The sequence below is a fragment of the Natrix helvetica genome, assembly GCF_964273705.1.
Source record: "Natrix helvetica genome assembly, chromosome: Z".
NCBI classification, from domain to species: Eukaryota; Metazoa; Chordata; class Lepidosauria; order Squamata; family Natricidae; genus Natrix; species Natrix helvetica.
In genome coordinates, this window is record NC_138554.1 from 118,636,868 (window position 1) to 118,656,450 (window position 19,583).

The window sequence follows — 19,583 nt, forward strand, 5'->3', positions numbered from 1 at the left end:
AAGGTAAATTGTGTTTTGCTTGGACATTTAAAACCACTGAATTCTTCAAGAAAAATGATGGTCTCTGGGCAATATAGAGGGTAAAAATGTAAATTTATTTTTATACTCTGTTTTTGTTTGATCCAATTTAACTAGTACTGAGATGGCTTCCAAGTGCAATATTTGATATTTTAAAAGCAACCACATTTATAGATAGTTCTTTACTTATTCCAAGTAAAAATGGATGTTGTTGCTTTTTAACTAGACCACATGTATATATTAGGCATAAAATACGATACATTCACAAATCAAACATAGCAGCACTTTTAACTGTTAATTTCATATGTTGTTTATTTTCTTGTTTGTTTTGTATCCCACCTTCATTATTTTTTACAAATAATTCAAGGTGGCAGACATATCCAGCACACCTTCCTCCTTCTATATCTCCCAAACAACAACCCTGTGAGGTAAAACAAGCGGAGACAAAAAGATTGACCTAAAGTCAACAGTTGCCAAGTTCTTGTTCTGTCTATCAACTGGTGTACACTTATTTTATAAGTAGTCTAGGCTAGATTGTCAGTGTATTTAGGCCTAGTAAATTCACTGAAATTACATCAGCAAAAACTAAAATATACCATTTAACATGAAACCTACTTGATTTCTGAAATAATTAGCTCCGTTCTGAACAAAATAAGCTTTTGATTAATAATCTAAATTATATACTTTTAAATGTCAATAAGTCTTGAATTCAATATTCTTGAATAATATCTATAAAAGGGAAGGCCTCCCATGTTTTATTCAAGGTGCTTCATGGAAACTAATTTATTTTTTATTATTTTATAACTGCTTTTATGTTGCTTTAACTGGCAAATCTAAGAGGTTAAAGCTAGTGTAGCTGTAAGCCTGGTACATGCAGCACCAAGTAGATGTGCAGGCCAGCTCTAGCAGCCCAAAGGTGGCAATGGGCGAGATGGCACAGGGATCATGGTTCCACCAATGGCTGCTTGCAAAGGGGCCCTGGCAGCCTGGAAGTCCAGCAGGGCAGCTGAGAGCGGTGCTCCCAGGAGCGCTACAAACAGCCCCTGTGGGGCCAGCAGCAACAGTGGCAGCCATTTGGTGGCTAGCATGGGGCCCGCCGCAGCCGAGAAGTTTCCCAGCAACACTGGGCTAACAGGCAGGTTAGGTGAGAAGCACCCTGCCAACCAGGCACTGAAGTACTGCCGGTGCCACTGCAAAAAGAAATGCAGGGTAAAAAAAGTAGTCTATGGGACGATGGTTAAAAAAAAAAAAGTTCAGACCTGCCAACTTCTCACGAAAAAAAAAAATCTCCTGAAGTTGGAAGGTCTGAACTATTATTTTTACCGTAGTCTCACAGACTACCAGTAGTTTTCTTGCCCTATACGTGGCGGCGGAGAACGGAGCTGTAAAGCAGGTTAATGAAGGGATGTGGCTGCCCTGTGGGTGTGAGAGGGTGAGGGACCATCAGCCTGCATGAGCTCGCTGCCTCTTCTGCTAGCCACGCCCATCCCCCGGTGGTTATTTTTGGGGTAGGGCTTACATTAGGTCCAATCCAAAAAATCAGGCCAAGGCTTATTTTCAGGGTTAGTCTTATTTTCAGGGAAATGCAGTATAATTAAACCTTCAACAAATAATAATGAGCATCATATGAAACTTACAGTCAGTTGTATCTTTTAATAATGCTCTTTAAATTGTATTTTTAAAAATATTTTTATTACACTATAGAACAGAGATGGCGAACCTTTTTTGGCTCGCGTGCCACAAGTGGGGGGAGTGCAGGGGGGTCGTGTGCGGGCATGCCACACCCATAATGCAATGTGCACCCCCCAGTGCGCATGCGCGCACAACAGGCGTGACCCCCCCCCCCCATTTTTACATGCTTTTTTCACCCTCCCCAGGCTCCAGAGGCTTTATAGGAGCCTGGGGAGGGCAAAAAGAGCCTCCCCCGCCCCGCTGGAGGCTTCAGGGACCGTCCGGAGGCTTCCCTGAAGCCTTCGGAACGCTTAAAATGACCCTCCGAGCAAACCAGAAGTGACTTCTGGTTTGCTCGGAAGGTCGTTTTAAGCGTTCCGAAGGCTTCAGGGACGGTCCGAGGCTTCCCTGACACCTTCGGAGCGCTCAAAACGACCCTCTGAGCAAACTGGAAGTGACTTCCGGTTTGCTCGGGGGGTCAGTTTGAGCGCTCCGAAGGTTTCAGGGACGGTCTGGAGGCTTCCCTGACTCCTTCGGAGCGTTTAAAACGACCCTCCGAGCAAACCGGAAGTGACTTCCGGTTTTCTCGGAGGGTCGTTTTGAGCGCTCCGAAGGCTTCAGGGACTGTCCAGACGGTCCCTGAAGCCTTCGGAACGCTTAAAACGATCCTCCGAGAAAACCGGAAGTCATTTCTGGTTTGCTCGGAGGGTCATTTTAAGCATTCCGAAGGCTTCAGGGAAGCTTCTGGATGGTTCCTGAAGCCTCCGGAGGGCACCAGGGGGGCGTGGAGGCTCTTTTCGCCCTCCCCAGGCTCCTATAAAGCTTCTGGAGCCTCGGGAGGGCGAAAAAATGGCTTTTAAAAACGGTGAACTCAGCTGGCCAGTGTGCGCATGCGCGCTGGCCAGCTGACAGGGCAGCGCCTCGCGTGCCCTGACAAATGGCTCCGCGTGCCACCTGTGGCACGCGTGCCATAGGTTCACCATCACTGCTATAGAATATAAATAAGAGCCTTATATAGTAAAGGTAATAATTAAAATGATATAGGTAGTCTTTGAGTTACAACCACAATTGGAACCAGAATTTATATTGTTAAGCAAAGTTTTGTTAAATGCCCTGTGCCTGATTTTATGACTTTTTTTGCCATGATTGTTAAGCAAATAACTGAAGTTAAGTGAATCACATGATCATTAAGCAAGTCTGGCTTGCCCATTGACTTTGCTCATTGGAAGCTGGCTGAGAAGTTCACGTGATCTTGGAATGTTGCAATGATCATAATGCATGCTGATTGCAAAGCACCCAAATTTTGATCATGTGATCACAGGGATGCCATAATAATAATTGGGGATGCCACCGTGATCATAAGTGAGGACTGGTTATAAGTCATTTTTCAGTGTAACTTTGAATGGTCACTAAATGAATGGTTATAAATCAAGGATTAGCTATATTTAAATTTTAAAATATGATTTCTGATATGTAAATGGCAGAGCATTGCTTAAATTGTATAATTGATGCTGAGTATAATATTGAGAAACTGAAAGGTATATTCTAGAGGTGGATTCCTACCGGTTCGGCCAAATAGATAGTAACTTGGCCGGACACGTGACCGTACCACCATTTTTTTTCCTGTTCTGCACATGCGCAGAACAATCTTCATTGAAAAAATGCATTTTTTCCCATTTTTTAATCGTGTGCGCATGCCAGACCCAGAGAGGTCCTGAAGAGGGGCCTTTTTTGCAAAAACTGAGGTTTTCTTGTCTTTCCCAGCCTACAGAAGCACCCTGCAGGCTTCAGCATGGCTGGGGGAAGGGGAAAATTCCCCCGTTTTTGCAAAAAATGAACCATTTTTTGCAAAAACGGAGGCATTTTTGCTTTCCCCAGCCCCTAGAAGCACTCTGCAGGCTTCAAAACGGCTGGGAAAAGGCAAAAATGCCTCTGTTTTTGCACAAAAATGGCTCATTTTACGCCAATTTTTCACAAAAATGGGGGCTTTTTTTCCCTTCCCCCAGCCCTGCTGAAGCCTGCAGAGTGTTCCTGGGGGCTGGGGAAGGCAAAAGCTTTTTTTTTTTACTGGGTAGTTTGCAAGTGTTTCCTTAGCTCCAGCAAGGCTGGACCCCCCCCCCTCAAAACTTTTTGTCACCGTTTCAGTGTGCATGGCTTGGTGAGGGGGTCATGTGATTGAGTGTGCATGAGTGATGTCAAGTTGGCCACACTCACTCAGTCACATGCCCCATCTAGCCACACCCACCGAACTGGTAGTAAAAAAAATTGAAACCCACCCCTGGAATACTCAATTAGTTTATAAAATGAAAAAGAGAGGAGGGGACTTTGATATTAAATACTTATCAGTATTCAGCAGTTCTTTTTCGCTTCCTCTTTTAATATAAATTACAATATAGTGGTATTAAGCTCAAAGAGTATAGTACCTAATTGGTACAAATGTAAACATAACAAGCATAAACCCAAGAACACCAAATAAATAAAAAAATAAGGGGAAATAAATCTCCCCCCCCCCTCAAATCTCCACACAAAAATCAGTAAGAAATATTAAAGCTTTAATCCGGATGAAGGTGAAATCTGATGTGAAAAAAATTCTGTAACAAGGACATCTCATTAGTAAAAGAAACCAATAGAGAGTGAACTTTTTTGCAGCTATCCATTTCACCCTTAAGAGCTAAGTAGTAGGGTAGTATTTGTTTAAGTACTGTCTAAAAGAGACAGAAAAATTATTACCAAACAAATATGGAAAATTCCAGTGCTGAAGCACAATTTTATTTCCAACACCTCCATGACTACCAAAGTAATTTGAAGTACACAATAGTTATTTGATAATTGACTATAAGTCAATTAAAAGTCCAATTGGAAAAAATCAAAGGCTATATCTCACAGATATTTCAGAGAAGTATTGGCAAATATAATTATAATATTCAATGAATTAATCATTTGGTTTAGATCAGGTATTCCAGTCTAGTACCCTTAAAGCTGACAGTCTGGATGCAAGATCCAAGGGCTGCGTGACAGGATGACCTCCTGTTATTTGCCTTAGCTGCTGTCCACTTAGCAGTTTGAAAGCATGCAAATGTGAGTAGATAAATAGGTACCATTTTGGTGGGAAGGTAACACCATTCCGTGCATCCTTGGCATATGCCACATGACCACGGAAATGTCTTCGGACAATGCTGGCTCTTCGGCTGTGAATCAGAGATGAGCATCATCCCCTAGAATCGGACACAAATGGACAGGGGAAACCTTTATCTTTACCTTTCCCATATTATATACTTAACAGAACAATTATATTTGTACCTTTGGATAAATATACCTATTTATAATGCAATGCCTCTCCTGTTCCTATAGTAAAAAAATCATTAGCACTTTGGTTAAATATGCAGATAAGTGATATCTTCAATCACTAGCATTTTAAGCTGCTAATAAGACATAAATTATGATGCTCCTTAATAAACTTCCACATTGACCTCCAACTGATGACATCATTATGAAAAGAGTAAATACAAAAAGAATCAGACTTTGGAGGAACACAGTAAAAAGACATATTTGTGAATAAGACATTAGTCAGCAAACGTCAATGTATACATAAAGAGCACCAACAGCTTGGTATAATGCTTAAACGGTGCCCTCAAACCAGAAGGCTTTAAACCAGTGTTTCTCAACCTTGGCAACGTGAAGATGTCTGGACTTCAACTCTCAGAATTCCCCAGCCAGCTGGCTGGGGAATTCTGGGAGTTGAAGTCTAGACATCTTCAAGTTGCCAAGATTGAGAAACACAGCTTTAAACCAATCAACCTACCCTGGGTGTCGGCAACCCGCGGCTCCACAGCCACATGCAGCTCTTTCGTCCCCCTGCTGTGGCTCCCTGTCGGCTGAACCCACCAATGACTGGCCCCGCCCCTTGCTCTCCCCTCCCAGTCACTCCTTGCCTGGCCTGAGAAGGATTGACAGTGGTGGATGGAGACTTGCTCCATATTCCAGAGTGGGAGCAAAGAGCCCCTGTATTTGCTAGGTTTCGCAGGCACTTCTTCTGGCCCATGTGGGTGCTACATGAACCTTGGTCACTTGGGGAGATGCACAACTTGCTCTCTGCTCTGAGACACTGGTCCAGCCTGGCTGCAGCCAATGCGGCTGCTCTCACTGCCTCCATGGCCTGCCCGCTGCTTTTGCAGAGCCTTGCATAGCACAATTAAATTTGGCATGCTTCATAATGGAGGAGACGGTGTTCCCTCCATTACAACACAGAGCATCTGCTGCAGCTGGGCCGGGCCAAAGAGTAAGGGCAGAGAGTAAGTCGCACATTTCCCCGAACACCTGCAAGATCAGGCAGCACCAACATGGGCCAGAAGAAGCGCCCGCGAGACCTAGCAAGTACAGGGATGCTTCGCTCCTGCTCAGGAATATGGAGCGAGTCTCCATCCCCCACCGTCACACTTACCTTCTCAGGCCAGGCAAAGAGTGACTGGTAGGGGAGAGCGAGGGACGGGGCCAGTTAGTGATGGATTCAGCCAACAGGGAGTCATAGCAGGGGGATGAAAAGACCTTGATTTATCTGGGAACCTGAAATGCCTCTTGATTTAAACCTTATAGCAAAAAGCACCCAAAGCAGAAGAAACAACAGCAGCAAAAACAAAACACCCAACCGTCATCTGTTTTTGGAAATAGTTCAAGAGGGACCTCTCTCTCTCACACACACACACACACACACACACACGAGAAAGAGAGGGAGAGAGATGAGAGACATACACAGAGAGAGATGAGAAAGACCAAGAGACAGAGAGAGATGAGAGAGAGACGGAGTGGGAAAAAGAGAGGGAGGGAGGGAGGGGGAGAGGGAGAGGGGGAGAGAGGGAGGGAAGGAGGGAGGGAGAGAGAGAGAGAGAGAGAGAGAGAGAGAAAGAAAGAGAGAGAGAGAGAGCTGTTTCCCACAGAAAATAAAACACCAGGAGCCACAAAACCTGCGTGGTTGGGGAGGGGTCATGTGACTGGGTGGGAGTGATGTTGAGTTGGCCCCGCCCACCCAGATATTATGGCTCCCGGTGTTTTCTTTTCTGTGGGAAATGGGTTGAAATAGCTCTGAGTGTTTAATACCTTGGCAGACCCCTGATCTAGCCAGTCAACCTACCACACGGGGTTGCTATTGTGAAGAAAACAAGAGTGAGTAGTATTAGTTATATCTGCTGACTTGAATTACACATAAAAAGATGGGGGGGGGGAATATTGTTTATACAAACAATTTATTAATATTGTTGTAGACTTTAGATACAAGCACATCCTGTGTATAGCAAGTCTGATTTATCATTATCCAGAAAGCTGCCAGTATTCGCAGTATACTTGCTAGAAATTCATCTAAGATGACATACCAATCCCATTTACTATTTAATATTCAAACTGAGGGGGCATGGTGGCATAGTGGTTAAGATGCTGGGTTTGTAGACTGGAAAATCAGCAGTTTGAGACCCAAGCACCATGGGGTGAGCTCCCGTTCTTGCCCCAGTTCCTGCCAACCTAGCAGTTTGAAAGAATGTAAAAGCAAGTATATTAAATAGGTACTATTTTGGTGGGAAGGTAACAGGGTTCTGTGCACTTTGGCATATAGTCATGCCGGCCACATGACAACAGAAGTGCCTTCGGAAATGGAGATGAGACAGGAAATCTTTACATTATTATTATTGTTGTTGTTGTTACTGTTATTATTCAAACAGAAAGCCAATTGTTAAACCTTGTCTCTTTGCAGATTTGCTGTTCCAGTATTAATTAAGCATCATTCAAAACAAACTTCTTGAACTTTCTTCACACATAAAATTATATCTGCACCTTGAGTAAAATGCACTACAAAAAGAAATGCCGTACTTCTGAAATTTATCAAAGTGATGAGCAAATTAAGGCAACTGAGAATAAAGCTTAAAGTTTCAATACACATTAGAGAACTAGCCTTTTGCTGAAATTGAGTAGCATTTTAATTTGTACAGAATTACTAAAAACATGTGTTCACAGTGGCCTATGCAAGAAACTACAAGTAATGTCAAACTTGGGGGTGCATCATCATACAGATGGCACTATCACATATTTGTATTGCTATATATGATGCAAGAATATAAATTACAATGTTTGTGTGATTATTTAATGTGGGTTTTTTTCCCATCTGCCTCCTAGTGCTCTCGCTGTGTGGATATGCATGCGTACTCAGAATAGAAAGGCATCAGCAGCAGTTCAAAATGACAGATGGTTTGGCAACTTTTTTCAGTGAATGCAAAATTTAAAAAAAATCTAACTATGCGACTGAGAAACTAAAAAAGTGTTAATTAACCCAAAATTGACCTTTTAAGGACAAAATATTAAATTGTGAATTAACATAAATTCTACCATTCTGTCTTGTGCAGTCTCAAAGAATAATATGAAATCTTTATTTCAACTTCTAAGTTATGCAAATTTTTTGGTTATGTCTGAACCTAATTCTCTCTAGTTTACAAGTCAATGCTAGTATATTCTCCCTGGAATCTCAAACAAAAGAACCTTCAATTTCTAAGATGCTGCCATTCAAACTGATCACAATGCCTGAAATGCCACTCAACGCACGCTCAAATTGCAGTAAACAGGTTATCATTATAGATAACAGAATCACAGAGTTGGAAGGGATCTTGGAGATTTCATACCCTTCTCAAGCAGGAAACCTTATACCAAACTGAAAAGTTTTCTTATATTTTTTTTATAGAGGGTCATTCCAAGATCGTGAATATTTTCTTAAGGAACACCACCTTACCCAATATATGTAAAACGTACTGTAGTACAGTTTCCATTTGTAAGAATACTTCTACATTTTCTGGATATAATTTGTCCACTCACATTTTAGTCCATAATTATATTTAGCGAATATTCAAAAGTATCTATGATTTCTTTGAGTTAAACAGTAAGGGGTAATAGGTTGAATGCCATCAGTATATTATTTATGCAGGTAGTCTTCAATTTGTGACTGATCGTTTAACAGCTGTTCAAAGTTACAGCAGATCCCCCCCTCCCCAAGAGCTACTCACAATCTGGTCCCAAAGTTCTGGCCACTGTAGTGTCCCCATATTTGTTTTTATAACCAAATGCAGGATCACTGCAGCACCTCCCACCTATCTTCCCACCCTCATGGGGTCCTTGAAAACATTTCCCTCCCTCATCAGCTTCCCGCTCGCATTAGGCCTGATTCATTCCCCACTAGGCCTCACATACTTCACTTACCTGTTGAAGAGATGCTAAGTTTTCCATAGCACTGGAATGAGTTGCTTTGGCACAATTCCAGAATCATGCTGCACGGGCAAGGGACAAACTGCTCCTTTTTGCTGTGTTAACATGGCTTGCATTGTGCTACAGAAGCTTTTCAGCTTTCAGAAGCTTGCTGCAGCATGGAAAAACAAAAAGTTGTAGTTTGATGCTAATGCTTTTTTTTTACTGCAACAAAGGGAGTCGGAAGTCAATGTTTCTTCTTTTCTTTTCCCCAGTTTTTCCTCACCCTTTTCTCTCCCTTTCTCTCCCCCCCCCACTATATATTTCCATTTACTTTTGTATTTTATTTTATAACCTAATAAAAATTTAAACTTTAGAAGTTTGCTGAAGCATTGTGCAACCTAGTTAAGTTAGCAAAATGGAGCAGTTTGTGTTGCGGCCACTATTTTTCCTTGCTCACAAGCAGGAGGGACAAAACAGCAGTTGCTTCCAGGTTGCTGCTGGACAACCAGGGACAAACTGCTCCATTTTTCTGCCTTAATCAGTTGTGCAAGCCTGCAGACGTTTTCTGTAGTGTTCAGAAGCTCTCTACAGCGCAGTGCAACCTCATTAAGGTAGCAAAATGAATTCATTTGTCCCAAGGCTGCATGGAGTAATTCTGGAAATAGGGGTGCAATTTAGCCAGTGGAAGCATAGCAGCTGCTTCTTAAGTTGCCCCAAGCCACTGAGGGACAAAGCGGACCGTTACTTTGCTAACAGTTGGCACAGCCTTTTAAGGCCCAGAAGTTTCTGAAAGACTATGCAGATTGCATTAACAAAGTAGAATGAGTTGTTTTGTCCCTCAGCACACAACATTATTCTGGAAGCAGCCGCCATTTTTCCAACAGTTGAATTGCATTCTGGTAGCTGTAAATATCACTGCCGCTTTGGAATTGTGCCACATGGCCCTATGTTGAAACGAGCAACTCCAGGACTCTGGAAGGCCTTGGAGCCTTTCAAAAGGTAAGCCAGAAGGGGGTTATTTGGCCTGGTGGAAATCAGGCCTGAGGCTTGGGGAGATCCAGTGGGAGTGAGAAAAGGCCTGTGGGTGATGTGGGCAGAAAGCAGAGCACAGGATGTCTTGAGTGAGAAGGCCAAGGACGACTGGTACAAGCGGGCCTGGGCCTGGATCAGGTCTCCCTGCCCTTGAGACACTCCATGCTCCACTTAATGACTTGCACGTTCTTTTAACGATTCACTGGAAAGAGCAAGGACGGGGGAATCATTAAGTGAGACATTTCACTTAACGCCGATCATGACATGCACCCGTAATGGGCAGGCTCTGCTACAATTGTATCTTGAGAATTACCTGTATTACCCACTCCAAAACACTAGCTCACCTCATGTAAATGTTGACGATCCCTGGAAATAAGATGAATCCCTGTAGGGCAGGGATGCTATATAATAGCTCTACAACACTATCTACATACAGTAGCCCCAACAATAGCATTTTCTGAATAAAGCCCCAATTCCATTATAAAATTGCATCTTACGTCCCAAAAAATACTATTACTGATGGTTCTGAATTTTACTAAAGTTCTCTTTTTTCATATATGATAGCCACCGTATCCCCGATTTAAATCATTTCAAATATCTTTCAGTTATTTCGGAAACTATGAAACTATCACTTTTTTATTAACTTTTCCAAAAACAGCTGAAACTGGCTTATAATTGTTAGGTGTCCTGAATCAAGAAATAAATTTTAAGTGAAATCTTCTAGTCTTCTGTGGAGGTCAAAGAAAAAGTTAGCCTCCAATTTTTCCACCTAGCCTGTCCACATACTTGAGGTCAATAGGCTGAGAAAAAAATCAAAGCAACAGGACAAGTTGTGGTTGAAGTTAAGTTTCTATATTCTCCCCTAACACTGGAGTCCACGTTAAGGCAAATATAATTAATTCTGCCCACATAGATTGTTCTATATTCTATTCTCAAATATTTTGATGGATGTTATGTTTCAAATATAACACGTTAAAACTATACTGCATTATTCTATGTTGAGGGATCTGAAACAGTAAAGTTGCTAAACAGTTTAAAACTGCTTAGCAGCTGTATTATAAAATAACTGAAAGTGTTGAAAAAGTAACCTGCAAACAACCTTCACATTAACAAACTCCACAGGCCTGTAAGGCAAGCTGAAGTAAGATGATAAGCACAACCACAGTTTAACTTAGTGACAGCTTCACTTAATGAATGAGTTGCCAGTCCCAATTATGGTTACTAAACAAAGTCTATTATAATCACTTCCACTGTCCCTACTGCGGCACAATAAGAATTTAAGACTCTAAAAAAAATTGGGCAGCAGAGCCTATTTATGAAATGATAAGATAAGAGTAAACATTAATTTCAACATTCACTTTGTTTGACATGCCATCCTGAGGGTCTGAAATAAATATAAATATAACATTCCCTGCGAAGATGCCTCTTTGGATGTGGAAGGCTTTTTAAAGAAAAGAAATGTTGATGAGGCCAAACTGGTGGACTTATGATCAAATAATATTTTTTTAATTATGGTGAACCTACCCTCAAACCCAAAGAGGAGCTGAAATTAAAAGGACTTGCCCACCACTGGCTTACATATTTACAATCGAACGAAAGATTTAAATTTAGTGACCATTCAAAATTAAAAAGGATTGAAAAAAGTGGTTTATGACCATTTGCACACTTATGATGGTTGCAGCATCCCCATGGCCACATGATCAAAATTCAGATGTTTGGCAACTGACTCACATTTATGATGATTGCAGTATCCTGGTTTCACATGATCACCTTATGTGACTTTCTGACAAGCAAAGTCAATAGGGAAGCAGGATTCACTTGACAAATTGTGTTATTAACTTAAAAGCTGCAGTGATACACTTAACAACTGTGGCAAGAAAGGTCATAAAACGGGGCAAAGCTCACTTAACAAATGTTTCACTTAACAACATAAATGTTGGGCCCAATTGTGGTTGTAAGTTGAGACTATTTGTGTTATATGGTAATGATGAACATATTATTGCTAAGGTTTATAAATTGTTATTGAAATTGAATTTGGAGAATGAATATGATTCAATGGGAAAAGAATTTTGGACATAATTTAATAGTTGAACAATGGGAAACATGTAAAGGAAGGATTCAAAATTCACATTAAATTATAATTTAAAATTTTTCTACTGTTGGTATGTAACACTAGATAAATTGTCAAAAATGTACAAAGCACCTTCAAATGTATGTTGGGAATGTAAATGTAAAAAGGAAGTTTTTATCATTTATAGTGTACTTGTGCTAAAGCAAAGAAATATTGGAATAGGATTCACATCTAGATTATTAAAGTGAATATAAAGGTAAAACCAGAGACTTTTCTTTTAGGCTAATGGACAAAGATTTTGAAAAAAAGATTGGAACTTTAATGTTATATATGCTGATAACAGCAAGAATGTTCTATGCACAAAAGTGGAATGATACCTTAATTCCCACAATGGATGATTGGCTGCAAAGAGTTAGCAGAAATAACTAAATTGACTGCTTTAATTAAAGGAAAGGATACAACCAATTTTCTTTCTATTTAGAAATTGCTTCTGGATTTTGTGCTTGAGGTAAAAAAAAATTAAACTGATTTTGGATTTGCTGATTGCTGTTATAGAAATAGTATACCGCATTTTGGGAGTATAAGACACACCTTTCCCCCCACAAAAGAGTGTTGAAATGTTGGTGCATCTTATACACCGAATGCAGCCACTTTTGGCCTCCCAAAGCCCCACTCCCGCATCCCGTTTTTGCGAAAATGGGCCGGTTTTTTGCAAAAATGGAGACGTTTTTGTCTTCCCCCAGCCCCCAACAGCACTCTGCAGGCTTCAGCAAGGCTGAGGGAAGACAAAAATGTCCGCATTTTTGTGAAAAACAGGTGAAAAACAAGCTGTTTTTTGCAAAAATGGAGGCATTTTTGCCTACCTCCAGAAGCACTCTGCAGGCTTCAACAGGACTGAGGGAAGGCAAAAACGCCTCAGTTTTTGTGAAAAATGGCTTGTTTTCTGTCCATTTTTTTGCAAAAACGGGCGTTTTTGCCTTCCCTCTGACCTGCTGAAGTCTGCAGAGTGCTCCTGGGTGCCGGGGAGGACCAAATCTTTTTTTTCTTACTTACCTCTTTGAAATCTTGGTGCGTCTTATAGACTTGTGCGTCTTATAGTCCGAAAAATATGGTACATTATTTTGTAAAAGGAAAAACTTGAGGCTGTATGTTCTTACATTATTGTACTTCGCTAAAAAAAGTTGGAAGTCAATGCATTTTCTTTTCCCTTGTACCCTGCTCTTCTCTTCTCTTTTTCTTCATTTATTTTCCTATTATTTTTATTTTTCTTTGTACCCTATACGTTGATAAACTAATAAACCATTGTGAATCAGTTTGTGCAAGGATGCTTCTTCCCCCCCTCCCTCCACAGAGCAGCCAGACAAAGACAGCATGACACACAAATATTATGGGAAATTCCTTAAGCACATTAACAAAATTATCTGGTTCCATTAAACACCATTTTAACCGGTACCTACCATTACACTGTTCTTATACCAACAATCTAAAATTGACCTAGGAAACTGGGTAACCATGACAACAGTCACACAGGGATCTATCATATTAAGATGGTAGATATAGCATCTTAATATATATGTGTGTTTTTGTGTGTGTGTGTGTGTGTGTGTGTGTGTGTATCCTTGTACTAATACCGTGGTTCTCAGAGAGGGCTCTCATCTTTATGATGAACTTGCCCAGTCAGGAGCAGCTGAGGACAAGAAATCTTGACTGTCCTGACTGGGCAAGATTACCAAAAAGATCACCTTAGCTTGCTCAAAAAGATATGTTATACAGCATTTCTACACCCAGATGGTATCTTTTCTGGACATCCGAAAATAGCATCATCCATCCAAAACTGGCAAACTGTCAGATGTCACATCTGTTCAGAAATATGAATTCTGTACAGATCAGAATAAGTCCACCTCTCAGATTTCCATTCCTAATTTACCTATACCATGGAGTAACCTGGAGAGAACAGCTACAAAAGATTAACTCCATCCCATCCCCATCATCTCACTCAGACAGGTCTTCAGGGTACATGCCACATTCATGCTTCATTTGGAAATAAATCCAGGATATAAATTGGTTTACCAGTAATTGACCTGGGAACAAAGAATAAGGTTTTTAAGTTGGAGGCCCAACGCTATTACCATTTTGACTTTTTTCAAGTTGCAGCTTAAATCAATGAGACCAGCCTTGGTGAGGCTTTAAAAATACAAACTCACTTGAATAGTTTTTTAATACTCACAAATTAGAAACAACCATGTTCAAGCTCCTGTCCTCTGTATTCCCGATATTTCTCTATTAATAAGTTTGCAATCTATTTATGAACATGTATCTTACTAAATCTAGAGAGAGAGCAAATCCCGAGTAAATACACATATGATCAATTTGAAAATCTTTAGCCTTGTGTATATGCATTATATGTTTGGGTATGGAAGTGTATACAGCTTTAAATCACACACATACACACACACACCTATATTAGAGTACAATATTGAAATGAAAAAAAATTAACACATAATTCCCCATACTGTAAGATGCATTCAACACTTGAATAAAAGACCCCATAGCAAGAAAGGATTGAAGGCACAGGAGGTCTAGAAGAAGAACATCATGGCTTCAAATTCTAAGAGACTGGTTTAGACAAAACTCAAAAGCACTTTTTTGTGCGGTTGTTGATAAAAATAGAATCGCCAACATGATTGCCAATGTCCAATGACGGATATGGCACAAGAAGAAGATAACAATCCCTAAAGACATTAATAAATCTTACATTTGAAGCAACAATTCCTACAACAAAGGCAAAACTACATGAATACAATTTGATTTTATTGTATCATTAATTTCTTAACAAATCCAACACTGATAATAGATATTATTTCAATAGCGCTATTATTTTGTTCAGGTGGATTACAATTCCTTTCTTAAAACTTATTCTCATCAAATGCAAGATGCAATAAGATATTGCCTGCAATAATTACTATGGGATTGTGTTTGAAGGCAAGAATCACATATACAATAGTAAGCCATGAAGTTTAAAGTTTATGAGTTATATTCATAAATAAAATATTGTTGATTCATAATGTTTTAAGAAGCTGCCACACTCTGAGCAGACTACATTATAGGACCATAATATTTGCATAACAATACTCAGAAGTACTTTTGTTCTATATATTTGATGCATATAGATGTATGTGTATGTACACTACTTCTTTTGATATTGTGAACAGATGCCAAAAAAAAATCAAAAGAAAAATTACAAACTACATGAGGGACAAAATCAATATTAGGAAATATTAGACAGAGTCCTATTAATATTTTGCAATATAAATGAGCAATTTGTATTAAACTAAAGGTTTATAATACAAGGTAAAGGCATGAATAAATTTTCATTTCATTTTAAGTTGGTCAGTACAGTTATTTCTATTAGAAAACTGTTTATAATAAGCTTTTAAATATGTGTGTAGCAACTGTTACCATTTTCAATATGTGGGAAAATGATAATATTTTCTTTTGGATCTTTCAAATTTGGTTTTTTTTTCTGTACAAACAAATCTCTAAACGAAAATGTCTTTGTACAGTGAAAAGCAAACATATTTGCTACCTGTTTATATTCAATAAGTGACTCCAAGGAATAAAAGCAGCAAAACCATAGTGCCCTATTTGTTGAAACGTATCATTATCATCAAAATAAAACCAGTTCAAGTATTATACTGCCTAATTATCAATTCATTGTTCATCAATGGAACAACTGCATGGACTGAGAGGACCCTCGTTTTCCTTTCTCTAGCTGGAATTACTTATGATTCAGTATTCACTTCTAAAGGAGAAAACAAAACCAGAACCACAGTTAGCATTAATGAATCAATGAAAGAAAACAAAATTAAAACATATTATTTCAAATTATGCATTGGGTGTCTACTTTGTAATTACTCTATCATCAGTATAAAGTTGCTAAAGTTAATTCATTCAAAATGCATTCCAAAAGCTCTACTTGTCATTTATGTCCATATATATCACCAAAACCATATATTCAAACATTATGTAAATTTTTTAGAACTATCTGCACAGATCATTTCAGTTATTGTGGATGTCAATTATAGTTTTCTTCAGCTGTGCCGCAATTAAAATTTATAGTATTCTAGTAAAAAAAGTTACATTCCATCTCAAAGAGATTCCATTTTTAACTTTAGGTACAGAACCGCTAAAAGTGACTTCCTGAACCAAATATGGGATATAATTTTTTAAAAAAGATGGTTATTTCTATCAAATACATCACCAGAAATATGATTATGGATTTTTTAAAAAATATTTTCCTTATTCTGAACAAATATTAAAAACAACACTGCAAGATACAGATCTCATAAAGTTCGGTGGAAAGATGTACAACTCTGTCAGTGCTGGAGCACATCAGTAGGGGTTATTATTGTTAATAAAACACACAATATATCAAGATAGAATATATTCATCTCTGCCCCCCAAATAGAATATAAGGACTGACATTCAGTTCCAAAAAGGACCCCAAAAAAACATTCCATTAATTTCCATTAAACTTGAAGTTGCCTTTTAAAAAACAAGCTAGTTCCATTAATTGGTATCACTTTGCTTATTTTGTATGCCGCAACTGCAAGGGATTAATTATGGTTTACCATACTAATGATAGATGGATTATATAAGTAGTGCCTGGTCCGCAACTTCTACTTAGTGGAAGAGTTATTGAGAAATAAAATCTCAGTCAAGCAGCCCTTTTCTCTCTCTTTCATTTCCTAATAATATTTTCAGACATAAATAGCATGGGGCTGGACTGGAGAATTAAGAACCTAATCCATTACCCTTTTGCAAAAAAAAAGGGGGGGGGGAGTAAAAGCATTTGAAACGCTACGTCTTAAATATAAACAATGACTGTTTCCCGTAATAATTTTCTATGTAGCACTTACCCAGCCCAGGTATTATAGTGAAAGCAACTCTTTTTAAGAATGAGCTTTACAATACCATAACACCATTTGACACTTTTACATTACAGCACAAGGTAAACCAAGGACAAAACATTAGAAGGTGTTTTAAAGCTACCTTCCTAAACTAACTCGATATTTAAAAAGTGAAAATTACATTTCTCAAGAAGACATTCACAATAAATCAGCTCCACAAGCTTCCCTAATACACTAAAATAAATGCACACAATTCATAACCAAAGCTTTACATGTGGAAGAGAAAACGTTCATGCACCATATGCTTTCACACTCCGCATCCAGAGACACCACACAATATTCTGGCATGCCAATCCAAAACACACTCCGGTGGCATTTCTAAGTAAAAAAAAGAATCACTTGTGATACTTACGGCTGGCAAAGATCTAATGTTTCTATGTGCCACTAACAGGGATCCTGGGATTCAGGGTTGGAATCGTTGGCTTTCTAAGGACAAGCCTGCTAATTGGAAAGTGGCAATTCCACGGTTATGCCCAAGAGAAATACACACCTTTTCCAATGTGAGATCCATGGACCAGCATCCCCAGCAGCAGAGCCGGGATGGTGGGTGGGAGAGAGAGCCCCGGGAAGCTGCTTGGAGCAGGCTCTCGTGAAAAAGAAGGGAAGGAAATATGTGTGTACTGTACACACACAGAGGCACCAGAGGGAGGGAAAAATAGAACAGTGTCATTCAAGGGCTTCACGAGAGAGAGTGGGGGGGGGAGAGAAAAACCCCGGGGAAGACTGCACCGCCCCCTCTCTCCCTCCTATCAGATCAATGGGACAAAGAGAAAAGGGTGGGGGGGAGAGGCAGAGAAAGGAAAGTCTGGGGGCTGCCTTTTCTTAAAAGGGTTTCCCAGAGAGGGCGGGCGAAGGGCTGGAAGCAGCCAGCGCTCCCTCCCTTTATCAACAAGGGGAGGTCCCGCTGTGGCATCCCAACCCCCCCCCCCCCCGCAAGCCCCAAAGGAGTAAACGGGGAGAGGCGAGCGAGGAAAAAAGTAGAGCCGATCTCTTGCCCCGGGGCCTCCGCGTCCTGTCAGGACCAGGAACCCATCCAGCCTTCCGAAAGCAGGGAGGAAAGGGGAGCGGAGCCGCCTCGGCTAGAAACTTTTTCCCTTTTCCTTTTTCCCGCCCCTTTTCGCCGTCTTTCTCCCTCCCCGCCTCATTCGAGGGTCGGGCGGCCGAGAGCAGCAACACACGCCGCTCCAACGACTCCGGGACGGGAAGGCAGGAAGCAGGCAGGCCCGCAGGGATGGGGCGGCCATTAAAGCCGCTCCAATCCGAGCCTTTCCCCGCGCGCGGCGGCTGCAACCGAACCGCCCCCGCCGTGGCTTCCCACATAAACACCGCGGTGGCGCTCGCCTCAGCCTTTGCCCGCCGCCCCACAGCTGGGATCGAGTTCAGACCCCCCCCCCGCCCCCAGACCGCCCCGCCGCCCGCCTTGCCTGCCCGCCCGCCCGGCGTCTTACCTGGTTGCATTTCTCGGGAACTTCGGGTGATCTTTTTCCCCAGAGTGGCCCCACTGTCCAACGGCTCGCCATTATTTCAGACTCCGGTTACAATGGAAGAAGGGGGAGGGAAAAAATCAGCATGGGGTGTTTGTCTGTGTGTATGGGGGGTTGTCGCGCGGCAAAAAAACAGGCTCCCGAGGGAGGAAGTGGGGCGGTAGGCAAAAGCAAATGGAAAACACGGCTGTCCACATGCACCAAGGAAAAGGGGTGCAGCCACTCCCACCTGGAAGAAAAGAAGAGGGACAGCGCTCAAGCTGCAAAAAAACAACAAAAAAAACCAAACAAACACCCAGTCTCTGCCTTTTGGGAAAAAGAGCAAAAGGGAAAAAATGTTTTTTTTAAAAAGAGCGCTGTCCAGCACGCAAATTCTAAGCAAGCTTCGCCTTCACAATGGGGTCCGGGAGGAAAGGGATCCTTGTCCAAAAATCCCTGCGAGGAAAAATAAAAGGGAGCGCAGAGAAAGAGCCTGCTGGACTTTCTCAACCGGTCGCCCGGCGAGAAGAAAAAGGGAAATAAAAAGAAATGGGGGGGGGGATGTGTCAGTGGCCCGGGCAAAAGCCGCCGCCGCCTGCTCCCGCTGCCGCCCGTCCCTTGTTAGGCTAATTGCATTGGCTCGTCATCTTCCTCTTCCTCCTCCTTTGCAAAGCCCGAGCGCAGGGACGAGAGGGCGGAGAGGAGCAGAGGCGCTTGCCGCTGCCTCCTTCGGGCGCGCACGCACGCATACACCCGTGTCTGAAGCATTGAGAAAAGGGGGGAGGAGGACACCCATATATACAAGTTGTCCAAGGACAGGGAAATAAATCAAGATTCCCGCCCCCTCCCCGTGACCGACATTTCCTTCTCAAGCGACGGAGGAGCGCAAGGTCCGGGCCAGGTTGGCGAGGGGACCGGATGCTCCTTTGGAGAAGCTCAGGAATTCGAAAACTTTTCTGCCCGATCCTGCCAGGCATGTGACACGGAAGTCTTGCCTGCTGCATACGCTTTTGGCACACAGTTTGAACCGGCCCAGGCCGATTGCAACCTGAAGCGGGGAGAGTGGTGGGGGGAGTCATCGATCAGGGAAGGCTTCGCTCGCCTCCTTGAGTCCAATCGGGGGTCCAAATTGCCCTTCTC

At 41.4% G+C, this 19,583-nt stretch overlaps 1 protein-coding gene across 6 annotated transcripts in view; it reads right to left on the reverse strand.

Moving 5' to 3' along the window:
* Window positions 1-19,017, reverse strand: part of ARHGAP21 (Rho GTPase activating protein 21) — an 89,634-nt gene extending 70,617 nt beyond the window's left edge. For 2 of the 6 annotated variants that reach the window (XM_081971482.1, XM_081971481.1), the window contains exons 1-2: window positions 17,471-18,007; window positions 4,788-4,904 (exon numbers count right to left, since the gene is read on the reverse strand). In XM_081971482.1, coding sequence (XP_081827608.1) covers window positions 4,788-4,904; window positions 17,471-17,650 — 297 coding nt within the window. In that variant the 5' untranslated portion in view covers window positions 17,651-18,007. Of the gene's footprint in view, window positions 1-4,787; window positions 4,905-17,470; window positions 18,008-18,428 lie in introns of those variants that run through there. The other 4 variants (XM_081971483.1, XM_081971487.1, XM_081971485.1 and 1 more) reach the window with 4 other exon arrangements.
* Window positions 19,018-19,583: the final 566 nt, after the last annotated feature.